Here is a 19468-nt window from a genome sequence, read left to right as displayed (position 1 = left end):
TCACACACATCCATGCCCGAGGCAGGATTCAAACCTGCGGCCATAGGGGTCGCTCAGTTCCAGACTGTAGCGCCTAGAACCGCATGGCCACTCCGGTCGGTGGTCAGACTCAGGTAGACTGCCCACCCTCCCCATTCTACACACAGACAGCATGCTCACTGACTCTGCATGTACCGTGTGTGTGTCTGACTACCAGGCATTCCTTGCCATGCGACACTGCTACCACGGGTTTATATTGATAGTAGGTCATTGGTCATAATTTTCTGTCTGATCATTGTAAATGGATTAACTTTCTATTTATATAAAGGGACTATGTTATCTTGCCGCATTGGTTCCCGTCAGATCACCAAAGTTAAGTGCTGTCGGGCTGTGCTAGCACTTGGATGGGTGACCATCTGGTCTGCTGAGTGCTGCTGGCAAGCGGGGTGCACTCAGCCCTTGTGGGGCAAACTGAGGAGCTACTTGACTGAGAAGTAGTGGCTCCGGTTTTGGTAACCGACATAAGGCCGGGAGAGTGGTGTCCTGACGACATGCCCCTCCATATCTGCATGCAGTGACGCCTGTTGTCTGAGGACGACCTGGCGGCCAGTCGGTACCTTTGGGTCTTCATGGCCTGTGCAGGAGGAGTTAATATTTACTATGTTATCTTTAGACAAGTGTTTTCCATTCCTTCTGCACTGTTTGCTCCAATGGTTCAAATGGCTCTGAGCACTATGGGACTTAACTGATGAGGTCATCAGTCCCTTACAACTTAGAACTAATTAAACCTAAGTAACCTAAGGACATCACACACATGCATGCCCGAGGAAGGATTCGAACCTTCGACCGTAGCAGTCTCGCAGTTCCAGACTGTAGTGCCTAGAACCGCTCGGCCACTCTGGCCGGCCATTGTTTATTCGTGGCTGAAATGCACAATTGACTAAATGGATGCAGTTACGATAAGAAAGTTTATTTCTGACCTTTCCAATTTTCCCTCATACTACGTGCAATATGGGGTCGCACCAGTACCACAATGGTCAGTGCGGCTCACTTTCATGCCGGGGACCTGTGTTCAATTCCTGGTACCGGCAGGTATGGTGGGCTCCGAGCCTCAAGAGGCTACATGGCTGGGTAGTCGTCGTCCTGAGGTCCAGACGGAGAGCGGTGTGCTGACAACATGCCTCTCCATACTATATCCGATGATGGCATTGGTACAGAACGACGCGGCGGTCGGTCGGCCCGACTGGCTCTTCATCTACATCTACATGACTACTCTGCAATTCACATTTAAGTGCTTGCAGAGGGTTCATCGACCCACAATCATACTATCTCTCTACCATTCCACTCCCGAACAGCGCGCGGGCAAAACGAACACCTAAACCTTTCTGTTCGAGCTCTGATTTATCTTATTTTATTTCATTCTTACCTATGTAGAAAGTTGGTGACTGAAATTTTGTAAATAGATCTCGCCGCGACGAAAAACGTCTTTGCTTTAATGATTTCCATCCCAACTCGCGTCTCATGTCTGCCACACTCTCTCCCCTATTACGTGATAATACAAAACGCGCTGCCCCTTTTTGCACCCTTTCGATGACCTCCGTCAATCCCACCTGGTAAGGATCCCACACCGCGCAGCAATATTCTAACAGAGGACGAACGAGTGTAGTGTAAGCTGTCTCTTTAGTGGACTTGTTGCATCTTCTAAGTGTCCTGCCAATGAAACGCAACGTTTGGCTCGCCTTCCCCACAATATTATCTATGTGGTCTTTCCAACTGAAGTTGTTCGTAATTTTAACACCCAGGTACTTAGTTGAATTGACAGCCCTGAGAATTGTACTATTTGTCGAGTAATTGAATTCTAACGGATTCCTTTTGGAACTCATGTGGATCACCTCACACTTTTCGTTATTTAGCGGCAACTGCCACCTGCCACACCATACAGCAATCTTCCCTAAACCGCTTTGCAACTGATACTGGACTTCGGATGACCTTACTAGACGGTAAATACAGCATCATCTGCGAACAACCTAAGAGAACTGCTCAGATTGTCACCCAGGTCATTCATATAGATCAGGTACAGCAGAGATCCTAGGACGCTTCCCTGGGGAACACCTGATATCACTTAAATTTTATTCAATGATCTGCCGTCTATTACTACGAACTGCGACCTTAGTGACAGGAAATCACGAATCCAGTCGCACAACTGAGACGATACCCCATAGGCCCGCAGCTTGATTAGAAGTCGCTTGTGAGGAACGGTGTCAAAAGCTTTCCGGAAATCTAGAAATACGGAATCAACTTGAGATCCCCTGTCGATAACGGCCATTACTTCGTGCGAATAAAGAGCTAGCTGCGTTGCACAAGAACGATGTTTTCTGAAAACATGCTGATTACGTATCAATATATCGTTACCTTCGAGGTGATTCATAATGTTTCAATACAGTATATGCTCCAAAACCCTACTGAAAACCGACGTCAATGATATAGGTCTGTAGTTGGATGGATTACTCCTACTACCCTTCTTAAACACTGGTGCGACCTGCGCAATTTTCCAATCTGTAGGTACAGATCTATCGGTGAGCGAGCGGTTGTATATGATTGCTAAGTAGGGAGCTATTGTATCAGCGTAATCTGAAAGGAACCTAATCGGTATACAATCTGGACCTGAAGACTTGCCCGTATCAAGCGATATGAGTTGCTTCGCAACCCCTGAGGTATCTACTTCTAAGAAACTCATGCTAGCAGCTGTTCGTTTTTCAAATTCTGGAATATTCCACTCGTCTTCCCTGGTGAAGGAATTTCGGAAAACTGCGATCAATAACTCCGCTTTAGCGGCACAGTCGTGGGTAACAGTACCATCGGCACTGCGCAGCGAGGGTATTGACTGCGTCTTGCCGCTTGTGTACTTTACATACGACCAGAATTTCTTCGGATTTTCTACCAAATTTCGAGACAATGTTTCGTTGTGGAACCTATTAAATGCATCTCGCATTGAAGTCCGTGCCAAATTTCGCGCGTCTGTAAATTTTAGCCAATCTTCGGGATTTCGCGTTCTTTTGAACTTCGCATGCTTTTTCCATTGTCTCTGCAACAGCGTTCGGACCTGTTTTGTGTACCATGGGTGATCCGCGTAGTGATCGGCCAAGATGTGTCACTACTCCAGAAGTCATTGCAAAAGTGCACAAAATGGTCCCAGAGAATCGTCAATTGAAGTGCATGAAATTGCTCACGCTTGTCAGATGTCATCAGAAAGGGTGTATCACATTTTAACTGAATAGTTAGAAATGAAAAAAAAAATATCTGCAAGATAGGTGCCACGACTCTCGACGCTGCATCAAAAACGCACGAGAATGGACCACTATTGGAGCAATGTTTGGCCCATTTTAGGAGAAACGAGCAAGATTTTTTGCGCCGGTTTATGATCACAGCTGAAACTTCGGTGCACTAGTATACCCCAGAGACAAAAGGTCAAAGCATTGGAAACAGTCTGATTCTCCTCCACCAATGAAAGAAAAGACAATTCCTTCGGCGGGAAAGGTTCTGGGACGCGAAGGGGCATCTGTTTGTATATTATCTCCCCACTGGGCAAACAATTACAGGAGGATACTATGCTGACCTCCTGGAGAAATTGCAACAAAAGATACGCGAAAAAAGGCCAGAATTAGCAAGGAGAAAAGTCATCTCTCATTAAGAGAGGATTAAGAGGGGATCTCAATTTGATTCCGTATTTCTGGATTCCCGGAAAGCTTTTGACACCGTTCCTCACAAGCGACTTCTAATCAAGCTGCGGGCCTATGGAGTATCGTCTCAGTTGTGCGACTGGATTCGTGATTTCCTGTCACGAAGGTCGCAGTTCGTAGTAATAGACGGCAAATCATCGAGTGAAACTGAAGTGATATCAGGTGTTCCCCAGGGAAGCGTCCTGGGACCTCTGCTGTTCCTGATCTATATAAATGACCTGAGTGACAATCTGAGCAGTTCTCTTAGGTTGTTCGCAGATGATGCTGTAAATTACCGTCTAGTAAGGTCATCCGAAGACCAGTATCAGTTGCAAAGCGGTTTAGGAAAGATTGCTGTATGGTGTGGCAGGTGGCAGTTGCCGCTAAATAACGAAAAGTGTGAGGTGATCCACTTGACTTCCAAAAGAAATCCTCTGGAATTAAATTACTCGGTAAATAATACAATTCTCAAAGCTGTCAATTCAACTAAGTACCTGGGTGTTAAAATTACGAACAACTTCAGTTGGAAAGACCACATAGATAATACTGTGGGGAAGGCGAGCAAAAGGTTGCGTTTCATTGACAGGACACTTAGAAGATGCAACAAGTCCACTAAAGAGACAGCTTACACTACACTCGTTCGTCCTGCGCGGTGTGGGATCCTTACCAGGTGGGATTGACGGAGGACATCGAAAGGGTGCAAAAAAGGGCACCTCGTTTTGTATTATCACGTAACAGGGGAGAGAGTGTGGCAGATATGATACGCGAGTTGGGATGGAAGCCATTAAAGCAAAGACATTTTTCGTCGCGGCGATATCTATTTACGAAATTTCAGTCACCGACTTTCTCTTTCGAATGCGAAAATATTTTGTTGAGCCCAACCTAGATAGGTAGGAATGATCATCAAAATAAAATAAGAGAAATGAGAGCTCGAACAGAAAGGTTTAGGCGTTCGTTTTGCCCGCGCGCTGTTCGGGAGTGGAATGGTAGAGAGATAGTATGATTGTGGTTCGATTAACCCTCTGTCAAGCGCTTAAATGTGAATTGCAGAGTAATCATGTAGATGTAGATGTGGAAGGCAATGCGCGCCCGCACAAATGTGCCGTCACCGTGGCAAAATTACACAAACTAAGGTGTGAATTGTTGCCACACCTGTCTTATTCGTCTGATATCGCTCCGTCAGACTTCCATCTCTTCCCAAAACTTGAAATTTTTCTTGGTAGACGAAGATTCACTTCAAACGAAGAATTTATTGCCAGAGTTGACAACTATGTTTCAGGCCTGGAGGAAACTCATTTTCGAGATGGGATCAAGGCAGAGGAATATCAAAATGCTTCAAATGGCTCTGAGCACTATGGGACTTAACATCTGAGGTCATCAGTCCCCTAGAATTTAGAACTACGTAAACCTAACTAACCTAAGGACATCACACACATCCATGCCGGAGGCAGGATTCGAACCTGCGACCGTAGCAGTCGCGCGGTTCCGGGCTGAAGCGCCTAGAACCGCTCGGCTACCGCGGCCGGCACAGGAATATCGTTGGACCAAGTGCATTAATCTACAAGGAGACTACATTTAAAAAAGAAAAGTTTCAGTGATGTACGTACTTTTTATTCTATTCTGTTCTGAGAACTTTTCAAACCACCCTCGTAATAAAAAACTGATTAAATTTAGAGCAGAGAATACCTTTGAGGCAGTTCCTGGCAGCGAGGTCCCTGTGCACGCAGTTCATGGACTCGAGGTAGCACATACCGTGTGCCACGTCACGGCACATGGCGACCAGCTGGTGAGGAAGCAGCGACCTGCCATTCTTGCGAAGGTACTGACGGAGCTGTCCATCTGCGAGGAAAATCCAGGTATCAGGTGACACACAAGTACTGTAGTTCACTCCATGCAGGGAGGTGGCCCAATTTTCAGCCGTTCTGTATATCCCCCTCCATTAAGGGGGGTAGGACGTCAAACGGGCCGACTTATAGCAGGTGAGGCACCACAGGACATTTTAATTTCCACTGTCTTTACTTTCACAAATAAATTCATAAAAAATTGTCAGCATGACCAAGAAGTATTCAAGATTCACACTGATAGCAGTGGATGTTGAAAAACATAACAAAAGCAATTTGTTTTATATGTGAAATTCGACCATTTTTTCCGTTACCATTGGCTGCATTAATTGCTTTAGGTACACTTTTCTTCATAAGTAAGAGAGATTCTTCAATGAGTTTTCCACAGCATACAAATCGTACTTAAAGGAGTATGAAGCTCTAGAATTTATTTAATTTATAAAAGAAATGACTGAGTTATTACATTTTAAACTTCATGTTTAGAAAAAACTCAAATTTTATAGTTAATTATTCCATTTTTACCACAATTTTTAATAGATTTGGAAAATCCTAGAGTTTTGCATTAAGGAGTTTGTGTTTAATAAGCATACCAAGGTTGATAGTAATAGGATATTTATTTTGGCCGCTACATGTACCTAAGTACAGAAAATTGTGTTTTGCGTAAAATGATCGTGAAAGTTTCTGCTTGTATTTGGCATTCTTTTAGAACTGTCCAGCACCGTAAGCAGGTTCTTTTTCGTTTTCAATATCAGTTTCCTTCCTCTTCAAATACCTATGATGCACTGATTTATCTGCTTTCACTACATGCTCTCTGTCTACCGCATACAAAGCTTTGATACAGTTCACTCTGGGCTTAATTCCCATTTTCTCTAATACATATTTCCTGCTTTGCACACCGTCATTAAAACATCATACTGCGTCATAAACACCAATAGCAAGTGCATTTCTTCCCACAAAAACAGTTTTTGGCAATCTTTCCCATACACATTGGTTAAAACTTTCATTTCGGTTTTGGGTACCACCATGAAGGCATTTCTTCAGTAAGTTTTCATTTGCAAGGTCCCTGAATATAGGTTTGATGGCTTCCATTACAGCAGTTGGTAGAGAATTCCTATGATGATATTCTTCACCACCAGCAATTGACCTTTGGTAGCCAGACCATGATTCACTTCCTTTGGGCATAAGTTGTGGATAGGGTTATTCTCTGTGGATATTCTGTGGAAATATAAGGCCCAAACTGCTTGCTTCATATTTTTCAAGGCATCCTGTGCGATAATATGCCACAAACGAACACAAGACAACACAGCAAATTGAAAATTGTGTCGAAAATCACAGCACCACACTCACGCCTGTCAAAACACAGAACAAACAAAACAAGCGATCAAAACAATGCATGTCCATAGCAGCAGAGAAAGTATCGATATCGATAGTCCTTTATTTCACGTATGACTATCTTTGGCACAAATAATTCATTAGAATTCTACAGAGCGAAATACACTAAGGTATGACAGAAGAATGCTGTGCAGAGGGGCGTGACGCTGCACCTTCATACACTTAAGACCAAATTACGTACCTTATAACTCCTCAAATATATATGTTTTATACATCAAATTATTCAGGAAGATGTGCGCTACAAAATAAGCATATTTTTGAAAAATCTATTTTTTTTTAATTTTTGACGTCGTATCCCCGTTAACTGCAAACTGCCAATAAGGTTCATTCTCTCTCCAAGTTGCTAGCAGCGATTTACAACTAGACTGCGATAATCTCCCTCTCACCCGCTGCACTGTTGTCATATTGCGCGGCAGTGTGTTTCATTCATAGTACGACTGAATTGTTCATTCGCTTTTCGATGTTATTTTCTTCTAGCTATATGGCTGTGAGTATGTTTCTGTAAATGCTTTGGTGCGATTTCCGAATAAATACGTCAGGTGACTACAATATACGTGAAGAACTTTGTAAGCAAGCGAGTAGGTTTATTTATCGCTTTTACAATTTTTTCAAACATTGATCTGAAAGTGGGATTCCTATTTTTGACATTTTGAAAACGCAATAATGAACCGCAGAAGCATGTGTCAGCAAAAGCATTGCACAGGGAATAGTAAATGAAAATATCAGAGGTGTACAAATCTCAGGAAAATTTGGATTCATGCCGCCTGGAAAGCATCTAAATTGCAAAAAACCTGCAAGAAAAATGGATGGTTTTGACAACGATATATAAAAGTGCTCTGAATTTGAAATGTATATGAGTAGAGAATATTCGAGATTACAAAAGCTTGTTTCTAATATGCATGAGAAAATTGGCTTCAAAGCCATAAACTCAAAGCATTTAAAAAGACATTGGTTGCAAGTAAGTTAAGAACAGGGTTTTTATTGAAAGAAGTGACATGGGTGCAACACAAACAACAACCCTCATAAAGATGCACAATTCAAGAGAAGGCGGTAGTTCAAAGCCTATTATCTCGATGAAACTTGGGTGAATTGGAAAAATTCCGTGAATACCTGTTGGTTAATGAGTGATGGTACTGTCGGTTTTAAAATTCCTATGGGAGAAGGGTCTCGGATAATTATTCTCTTCTTTTGATTTTATTGTTGAGAGTAAACCTGTATTTAGATGTAAGAACATAAGCAGTGACTGTTATGCGGAAAATAAAGCTCTCAGTTTCAAGAAGTCGTTCAGAGAACAATTCTTGCCATATTTTGCTTCGAATTCGGTCATTGTGATTTTCGTGCCTGTTATCGTTCAGCAATTACAAAGAAAACACGAAATACGAACACAACAAAAGAGCATATTGTGCTCTGGCTTCAAAATAAAAAATTCTGCACAGTTTAGGCCAGACTAGTGGCGAACATTTACAGCTCGTTAACATATATAGGTAACCCGATGGAATGTACAAATTTGGCCTTCTTGCACCTGAATGTGGTCACAGCAATTTTACGTTTGCCCACACATTACTGTCAGTATAATCCGACAGAATTAATTTGGGCACAGGTTAAAATGTTGTGAGTGCAAGAAACAAAACATTCAAGTTAACAGACACTGAATCGCTTGTGGACGAAGCAACATACAACGTCTCCCTTCAGTTTGGGTACGCTGTGTGTGGCACAGTGAAAAGCTTCGGAAAGAAGACGCTGATAGGGAGGTGAAGATGGATAAATGCCTTGAACCCATCATACTAAATGTGCAGTCAAGTGGTTCACACACGCCCTCTGATAGCAGTAACGATGGTCTTATGATATAAACTTTGGAATAAAGTGAAGTAATGTCGTTTCTTGGTTTTAAAGACTTATGACATCAAAAATATGTTCATCAACATATCATTGCGTACATATTACATGGGAATTTCCTAACCTATACTGATTAGGAATTTGTTTCCTATGAAGTATGTACTCTATAATTTTCAACATGTTGCCCAAGGAGAAGTTAAGCTTTCGCCAACGTGCTGTACACTCTATTTACCGGAGAGAGCATGGCTGGATAAAAACTTCAGAAACCCCTGTCGAGATATAGGTGCTTTCCGACGTTATCGGTCGAAATTCCCTCGAGTTATTCACAGAAGATGGCGAATTGTTTGCTTTTTCAATGGATTATAAAAAGTGTCTTTCACCATAATGTCGAAGGAGTCAGTTTACACTTGTAATGCCCGTTGAAAGCGAAAAATATGACAACACATTAACAATTTTTACGGTAATCTTTTACTCTCGTGTCTGCTACCAGTAATGTAAATCAATCTGTATAGATTGATTTACATTTAACTACAATCAGACAGTTTCATATACACATAATTAAAAAATTATGTACAGTACAATCAGCTGTCAATCATATGCACTGATTTGGATTTAAGTTAATTTTCTTGTGTATTACAATTTTTACTTATAATACAGACCAAATCGCAATAAATTACAATTGTCGCAACCACCTTCGAATATCTTCACATCAGACAACCAACATTTTTGGAAAAATTGTACTTGTCGTCCTCACAAAGCTATGTCGACTATTCTCCCCTTCCAATGTCACACAGACAAATGTTGTGGAGTGGTAGATGGAACGTCAAGATGTGGAGTAAGATTTCTCTCTTGTAGGCGATTGACCGAAATAGGTTTTAAAATGTATTATTCTCCTCGTAGATTTGAAAGTATTATATGATGTACCATAGCTAACTGTAACTGATTGTTGATTGCACCATCACAGTTCGGCAACACTGACTTCGTTTGCCTGCTCTCTGTCACCACACATGCACAAACTCTTCCCCTCCAGGCTTTCCCACCCCTCCGCCTCAATGTACAGAAGCGCCTTCCTATTTGACGCAGACTATAACAGATGTAAACAGATCGATAACTCTCAGAGCAGCGCCAGAGGCGAAGAGCAGTGATGTTGGGCGCGCACTTGATGGGTCAACACGAAGGTGTGCGATAAGCTGCACAGATGGTAGCTAAGGCGTCCCAAACTGAGCGCTCTGATATGAAGGACCGACCACTGGAAAGGTTTTTCAGTCATGACATAAACACCTTCCACCTTATAGCAACAAATTAAGCTGATAGCAACTGGTCAACACGAACCTGACAATCTAAATGCTTGCATGACAATGGTGAATAACATATTGCGACATTCTTTCAGATATCTCCGTTGTCTCCTGTACTGGCCAACCACTCGAACAGGTGCAGTGGTTAGCAGCTTGGACTCAAATTCAGAATGAAGCTGGTTCAAGCCCACATCCGGCTATCCAGATGTGGGCTTTTTATGATTTCTGTAAATCACTCCAGGCAAGTGCCAGAAAGGTTTTTTTCAACAGGCATGACCAGTCGCCATCTGTGACACAACCTGAGTTTGTGCCATAATGACCTCAATGTCGACGGACATTAAACCCAATCTTCCTTCCTTCCTGTATAGGGCATATCACACACTGAAGAACCAAAAAATATCACCGCCAGCTTCATAGCTTCTTGGTTCAGCAAGCCACCACCCTCCACATCCTGTGACGAGTCATTGGCATCTGATATCTGGTTGGCCGCTCGTGGTTTGATCGTTCTTCAACCACTTTGGATACTCCCTTTGTCAGAAAAGTTCCAGGACAGGTATAGAAAAAAATAGAATATTTCACTTACAAAGTAGTGAACCTAGATCCTATCAAAGGTTCTCCATACACAGTTGCAAACGTTTCTGGAGGTATTAGAAGCAAGCAGGGGAATTTTCAAATGTGCTGCTTGTAATCCTGTTGGGCGTCTGCGGTATCTCGCTGAAGGTTTCCTTTCAGGCGCTTTTCACTCACAAGAACAAGAAAAATCGCAAGACGAGAGGTCCGGCGAATACAGCAGATGTGGGATGGCAATAACAGAATGTGTCGCCACATACTCGGTTCAGGATCTTGGATTATCATGCAGTAAGAACCAGTGCTGAGTATAACACAATTGAGGACGTGCCTTCTAATTGCCCATTGCAAATGTTTCGAGACTTCTATGTAAAGAGTTTGGTTCACTGATTTCGAGGAACATATTCATGGCGAACTAATCCTTTACTAGCAAAGAATGTGATCACCGTTGTCTATGTTGTCAAAGGGTGTCGTTTGATTCTTTTGGAGGCTGGTGATCTAGGGCTCCACCATTCAGCACTTTGGCGCTTGTGGGAGGGTCATACTGGTTTCCCCAACTTTCATCTCCAGCGGTAGGCTTTGACAGAAATGTTCAATACCTTCTGGCTATATCCAGAAGTTCAGTAGAAATTTTTCGTCCTTGCTTTTTCTGTTCATTTGTTAGTGTGTGACAGACGAGTTTTATATTAATTTTTCGAGTAGCATATATATATATATGAGAGTTTTGGACTAAAGAGCATATCTTTTTAAAATTCCCTGTTTTAAAACTAAGATTTTAGTTTTGCTGTATCCCCCATTCAAAAATGTATCTTACCCACAAAAAATTCCAGTTCATTACAAAAATTAATTTTTTACTTAAAATTTAACATTCAACAAACTAAATTTATTCAGTTAAAAATATAAAAATATACAAAAATTCTAAAATTTATTGAATTTCAATAACATGAGTTGAATGATCTTTATTTTGTTTTTTTACTACTGTACATAAAATTTAATCCAACAATTTTCTCTAATTTATTATCACCTTCAGAAATGATTTTAATATGACGATCTCAAGGAGTAATTTTATATTTATCATGTAAAAGTAAAATTTTTTTCAATTTTTAGTTACCAAAATTTCAGTTTCTCAATTGTTGGAAAATTAATTTTTTTCAGTTCAGTTAATCTAATGAACACTTCTGCATAAATATTATTACAGTTCTTAAGTTCACTTACATTTTCAATGCTACCATTCATATCTATTTCGTTTTCCTTTTATTTATGTAGAAGAAATGTAGATTTTTCAAATTTGTAAAAGTTGAAAATACTAAATTATTGAAACTGAAAATTTCAGAAAATTGCTATTTTCAATTTCAAAAAGTTAGTATTTTCAAAAATTTGGATTTTCCAAAAATAAAATATTTATCAAAGGTTTTAATTTCTTAAAATATAATTCTTCAATTTTAGTTTCCTATATCTTTCCAACAATACTTCAAAAGAAATGTAAACATGAAGTTAACATTTCTACAACTTTTTCTAATTTTTGATTCGTATATTTATTCAAAAATACTGTTCAGTGTTGTAAATCATAAATTACATTCCTTTTACCATACATAATTATATATGCAATTGTATCATTTGGAACATTTTCATTAAAAATTCACAGAATGTCGTTGTTTTCTGAGTAGTTAAAACATTCATTCTTCTAGACATGTTCATTACATACATAGGATAATTTTCAATAAATTTGAATGTACTTACATTTACTTTGTTATTTCTTGTGTTATTCTTTGAAAATCTCTACATGAATAATACATTTTTTTAAATATTCTGTGGATCAAGATTCCATAATTCTTTACGAAACATGTCATTTTTTCCATGTAATACATATCGTTTTCGATTTAATCCAGCAATATTAACAGATTCTTGTTCAAAAACAGAAATTGGAATTTATGGATTTTCAGATTTTCCTGTTCTAGTTCAAGTGAAGTTGTTTGTTCATATTTAACAACAGAAACATGAACTTCCATACTTTTAACATTGATTTTCTTTTCTTTTAAGGGTGTACTATTATCATTATTACCAACTCAGAACAGAATCTTCTTGGTCTTTTCTTGAACTCCAAGTGAATTATTCCTTTAAAATCCAAAAAATCTTTCTAATAATACTAATAGATAAAGTATATCTTTCTTTTTCAATTTCACCACTACCTTACATAGTTAATAAATTTACTTGAATTGATGAGGGAACAAGTGAATATTCATTTCCGGACAAAATTTTAGTTCCTTTTTTAATTTAATATCATTGAACAACTTTAACATCTAAGTATCAATTATTTAATATTTGAGTTACTATCATAGCTGAAAAATCTGTTCTGTCCATGTGAAACATCAAATGCCATATGACGTTAATATGTAGGTAGATCCAACCTTCACCAATGTTAATGTTAATTCCTGTTACCTTCTTTGGACAATTTGAATTATTTTTTGCTTCCTCATTAACAGGAAGTGAGTAAAATTTATAACTCTCGTGTTCATTCATGATTTATTAACGAAAAACTTTAGTAAGAGATTTTAAAAATTACTTTTACACAAGACCGTTCAAGTCAATCAAAGTATCATTTTCGTCAATTAAAGCTATTTCTAAATTTTAAAAACTATAAAACACTGAAATATTTATCGGATAATTTGGTTACAAATTAATGTTTCCAAAAATTCTACATTTGGTTTCAATGAAAAAATAATATTAGTTACTCTATCGAAATGGCCACTATGTTTAAGAAATATTCAATCAGATAAACTAACATTAATAATTATTAATTCAAATGGAATAGTTTCATAAACATCATAAGCAATTTTTTCATTAATTTCAAATTATTTTCGGCAATTTGATAATTAAATCCTGAAGTTTCACCAACTGAATCACTATAAAAAAATTTGCCTTCTGTAATGTGTATATCGGGTTTTCTAATTGAATAGATTTTTCCAAATTTTTCAAACTATATTGGGCAACAAGAATTTGTATTGTTTTTTCATTAGTGTATAATTTATTGTATTTTGATGTACTATTTGCAGTTAAAAATGTTGAATAAAAAATCAACTAGTGAACATTTTTGCAAGGCCCTTTTATTGGAATAGTTAATATTTATTAAGAACAGATGAATTATCACTAAACTGTATTAATTAATCATTTATATTAATAAAACTTCGGAACCAAAAATAAGAATTCGAGAAAACAACTGAAAAATAAAAATCGTAACTTTTACCAAATTCTATTCAGTTTTCAATAATAGGACGAAGTGGTTGTAGAAAAGCAACACTAATGACTGATAATTATATTCTAGCACTGGCAAGGTTAAACTGGAGTAACATTAATCATTTTTACATTAACAACTATATCAGGAATTTATAAAAAGATTCAAAAAGTAGAATATAAAATTACGAAATAATTACTACTTCCATTGGAAACAGTGATGAAATTATTCCATTAGATGAATGTGAAAATAATTCAGTTGTAGTTTTTGATGCTTTCATTCATAAAAATCAAGATATAGTTACAGATTATTTTACTTAAGGTGGGCCCAAAGGAATAGATTGTTTTTATTGAAGTCCAACATTTTCAAAAATACCAAAACAATTTCTTTGAGTTATTTTACATTTTAAAAATATTTTTAGGCAAGATAATAAAATTTAAATTATATGTAATATGAATTTGTTAGTGATGATTTGCAATTCAACACTTTAAAAAAATATGTACTAAATGTTGGAATAGAGAAGAATTTGGTTTTATGTCAATAAATGTGAAAAGAAGTTAATGGTAGTGAATGGTAGTGAATACAGAGAAAAGACTGAAATTTTTTTAAGGTTTGAACACATAAATGTTGAACATAAAGCATTGAACTTCAAAAAGTTGAGTAAAATGATGAACATAACATTAAATTGATTATTGTTTTTCATCCTTAAAAAAGTTTTTCAAAATACAAGCCAGAGTTTCTTAAAATGCTGAATGAGTCAAAACTAAAAGACAAATAAACAGAAGAGTTAAACATGGAAAAAACAACAAAGAATAGAATATGAGACATATTAAAAGGAAGATTAGCCAGTTATCGATGCAATTGAATAACATAAACAAGGAATTGAGGTTTAGGAGATAATGTGTTAAACGCTTCTTAAGAAAATAGAGAAGCTGAAAAAGAAATGGTGCCTTATAATCCATATTATTTAGAAGAATTTAACGAAACTCGAACAATTAAACAATTTGATAGTGGTAAGATGGATCATACATTATGTGAATCAGAAATAAATAATTTGTTAGAGAATAATCAAAAAGGAAGGAAAAAATTAAAAACAAAGATGTTAAGGAAATAAATATATTTGAAAGAATTCTATAACAGATGTAAATCACAACAAAGAGAACTTTTGGATTAAGTCCTTCAGCTGATTGTAAATATGTTGGTAATTTACCAGTTAAATTCAATTGCGATAATAAACCATTAGTAATAAAGTATATGATGCTACAGATGGTTTAATTAATGTTTTAACTGGAAAACAAATTGCTATGGGATATGTAGGCAATGAATTTTAATCTGTTGAATTTTCCAAATTTATGACAAAAAAGCTAACAAATTGATAAAAAAACTTATTGGAAATTATTTCTCAGTTTTTCAGAAAGATATCTAAGGGTTCATTACAAAAAGTGAACATTTGATTGAAAACCATACACAAGAACCAACCAAATATATTTGGATGAAAAGTACTCTCTGCTGAATCAATATATTCTAAATAAATCATGTTGAAGAATTAGCTAAAATAAAATTAAAAAAGTGAAAATCTTGTAATAACAAAGATGTTAACAAAATGATTTAGTGATTTTATTATAATAGATTGAAAGGGTTTCCTTATTTAATCGGATTTTTGGAAAATGTGACAAATATGGGGAAGGATTAGTTAATAATGTTAATCAATAAATTGCTATTTGCATGATATATAGCTGGAACAACATTAGAAAAAAGTATAGCTAGAAGTGTTAAACGAATAAGCCAACTAGATGAAGCTTGTAGAAAACAAGATATTGCTCATAGAGGAAATAAAGATTTGGAAAAAACATAAAGCAGATAAAGCACTTCAGTTAATTGGAAAACAAGGAACATATTATAGTGATTCTTCAATCAGTGAAAAGTTAGAAGCAACAGCTGTTCAAGGAATAATGTATGGAAAATGTTTAAATGTTGATGGTAAGGAAAGGGGCTTATTTTTTTTTAATAACATTCCTACTGTGTGTAAATGAACAATGTTAAGGTTCATTATATTAAACTTCCAAATGTAAAATAAAACAAAAATTTATTAAAGTTAAATTAAAAAATGATCAGTTGTCAGGTATTGATAATTTTATAACTGATGCACAAAAACTTCATAGATACAAAAACCTGTTGAAAATTTGCTTATTACATTTGGTACTGCCGATGTAAAACAAATTGTTGAATATTTAATGAAAAAAGAAACGAAACATGAAAGTAGATTTTCACCAATTTTACTTGTTGCATTGGATGGATTTGGTTCATTAGCTGGTGATGCAGCATTAGATGCAAAATCAATTCATGATAATCAAAGAAAATAATGAATTGGAAGAAGGAAGAAAACACTCTACTAATGGAAAAAAGTATAAATGTTTGAAAAAAGTAAGAGAGATTTCACAAAAGCAATCAAAAAATTTAATAACCCATAATCTAATTTTAACAAAGATTTACTTAAATAATTAAAATTAAGTATTTTTGTGGTGTTTTATGATTTATGAATTACCCGATAAACGAAAAATTTAGAATGAGTATTAGTATATTTAGATATATCTCATCATATTGGCAGCCACTGCAATTGAAAATATAAGAATAAAGGTATAAAACTTGTTTTTGTTTCATTTGTAGGAAAAACACCAAAACAACTAGTAAATTATTTAGGAATAAATAAATTGTATTATAAAGTCGAAAGAATTTAAAATTATAACAAACTTACTTGTGGTACCTTATGTCAATTTATTTTAAATGTATTATATATGTATTAAATGTTTAATCATATTATACACTTAGTAAACAGATATATATGGAAATAAGTTACGTGCTAACTCAAGCGCAATTTTTATAAAATCTAAAGTTTTCAATAATTAGAATAAAAATAAAAAATAAATTTTCAAAATTTGAAAAATTTCACTCAAATATCACTAAATTTCGATCAAAAATGAAAAACAGGAAGTCCAAAAATAAATACATCAACAGAGTAATGAATAACAACGAATAAAATTATAAAATACTCAATAAATGAAAAAATAGAACTATTACTACAAACATTACCAAACAAACTTAATATGTCGAAAGTTTTCAGTCATCTGTAAATCCAAGATTAAAGAGACCAATCATGTAGTTTCAGAAATAAATATCTAACTTTTTTATTTATTAAAAATTATATTCCTTTCAAAAGTAGAAGAATAGTAAATGTAACTGGCCCATCTGATAAAAAGTTTAATAAATATTAGTATAAAACAAATCTATCAAACTACTTTTCAAAAAAGTGAAGTAGAAAATGGTTTATTCAGGTTACTACTCTAAACGAGATCTAACTCCATATTGAAAGGAGTTAAGTAATATTGTTCAGAAAGTATATGATAAACAAATAATTAAATTTGGTTTGTGGTTTTTGTGGGTCGAAATATCAATAAAGAATTATTATTATTGTTTGTATGAACTAAGTCTAACAAATCAATAAAAATAGTGTACAAATCAAATTTTCTGGTTATTAGCTTAGAAGATTCTATTGCAGTTGATGTAAAATTAATTATATTTAGTGAAATAATTTAGGACTAAAACATTTTTTGTCTATATAAATGACAATCACATCCACTATTTAAGGTGTAATACATTTCCTGAAACACATAATCATCATAGAACAAGACTTAAGAAAACAAAACAAAAAACTGAAGCAATTGTTCAATTTGTGGTACAAAAAAAATTTGTTAAAAACATTGCAGTTAATTGATTACATATTCACTAATAAATTATATATTAATGAATCAAAATCAATGCAAAAAATTTACAAAAAATGTAATTTCAATTTTAATAGCTAATTTATAGTAAGCTGTCTTAGTCGAAATGGATTCATGGTACATTAGACAGAATAAAAAATTAATAATGAATATAAATGTTTGCTAATTATTATTGACATATTTTAAAAATTTGCTGGGCCATTCCAGTTAAAGTCAGAACAGTGGGAAAAAATAAAAAATTTACAAACAATAATGGTAAAGAATTTTATGATAAAGCATTTGAAGGATAAAAAATTTTTCTATTTATCCTTATTTAACTATTAGCGAATTAAAAGCATCTGTTGTTAATGATTTATTATGCTATTAACAGAAAAATGTGTCGAAGCATTTAATTTACAAGAAAATTATAAATGGGTTAATTTAGTTAATAAACTTGATGACTCAAATAACACAAATAATCAACAATAAAATAAAATCAGACATGTAAACCAAGAAAATGAAAAAAATCTTATTGAAAAATTTTAATTAAGAAATTTATAAGTTACTAAAACCAAATTTAAAGTTTTGAAAAAGTATGGTTAGCAAACTGGTCAAAAGAAATATTTGAAACAAACAATGTTAAATGGTTAGAATTTAATAATCCATATAACAATGAGTAGAAATAAAATTATCTAATATAACTGTTTCTGTATAAATGGAGTTAGTTATTGAAAATTTAATCTTGTTTGGTATTGGATGGTTATTATTTTCTTAAAGAAGAAAGAACATTTTTTGATATTAAAACAAAAGTTAATAAAAATGACCCAGTGTCAGAATTATTTTGGAATTTTAATTTTGGTTTAAAGACTTTTAGTTTATTAGATTTATATAAAAATCGTTATAAACAATATTTAAAATTTATTTATGGAAAAAGTATTTCAAAAATTAATTTCATATTCTGAGGAAATTTATAATTAAATCACAAAAATTTCTTTTCTGGAAAAATTTGTCAAAATTACGAAATAATACGTCAACCAATAATATCCAATATATTTTTCATTCTTTTGATAAATTTGAAAAATTAGGTTGATAATTAATTCTAAATAATTCCTCATAAATAATTATCAACATTTGTTTATCCTTAAATATAAGATTTTTATTTTTAAGATCTAAATAAGACTCTATTAACATGTAATTAAATTCATTAAATTCTTATTCTTATTAATAAAAATAATTTTTTGTATTTAAATGTAAAATGCTAATAACATGATTAGTCCATTGTGTAAACAAGCAAAAAATTAACTAAGAACTAAAAATAACAAGGATGCATATGCCTTAGAATTAGCTGTATTGATTGTACAAAAAGAAACAAAATAACTATAGAGAAAGTTAGTCAAAACATATAAAAGAACTTATCACTAACTTGAATACAAACACATTTACTTCAAAAATTTTGAAAAGGAAGTAAAAAATTTCTTCTACATATATTCATAGTTGTGGTGATTCAAGGAAATAGAAAAAAGCTTGTGATTAGGAAAAAAGGAAAAGAATTGTCGACAGGTTCAATTTTTTTGGCTAAACATTTTATAAAAGATATATGAAAAGACAACAAAAATCACCCTATCATGAAAAAATATTATAAAACATTTTTTAACTAAGAACACATTTTAAGGTTTTTACTTTTTAAATTTTCATACATATTCATTACAGACTTATAAAAAATTTAATTTGTTAGATGTTTTATTTTATATTCTCTATATGGTAAAGCACTTATTCCCTCTTCTAATATAATACATTTATCATCATCAGATTTTATAATATTTTTACTATATTCAACTACAGACAATTC

At 34.6% G+C, this 19468-nt stretch overlaps 1 protein-coding gene across 1 annotated transcript in view; it reads right to left on the bottom strand.

Annotated features, from left to right (window-relative positions):
• The window catches only part of LOC124552280 (tyrosine-protein kinase Fer-like), a 118869-nt gene that overhangs the window by 9398 nt on the left and 90003 nt on the right, over window positions 1-19468 (bottom strand). Inside the window, exon 5 of the mRNA XM_047126558.1 lies at window positions 5385-5537. Coding sequence (XP_046982514.1) covers window positions 5385-5537 — 153 coding nt within the window. The remainder of the gene's footprint in view (window positions 1-5384; window positions 5538-19468) is intronic.

The sequence above is a fragment of the Schistocerca americana genome, chromosome 10 (assembly GCF_021461395.2).
Source record: "Schistocerca americana isolate TAMUIC-IGC-003095 chromosome 10, iqSchAmer2.1, whole genome shotgun sequence".
In the NCBI taxonomy this organism is placed as follows: domain Eukaryota; kingdom Metazoa; phylum Arthropoda; class Insecta; order Orthoptera; family Acrididae; genus Schistocerca; species Schistocerca americana.
The sequence above is the reverse complement of the archived record's forward strand: the minus strand, read 5'-3'. Positions and strand labels throughout refer to the sequence as shown.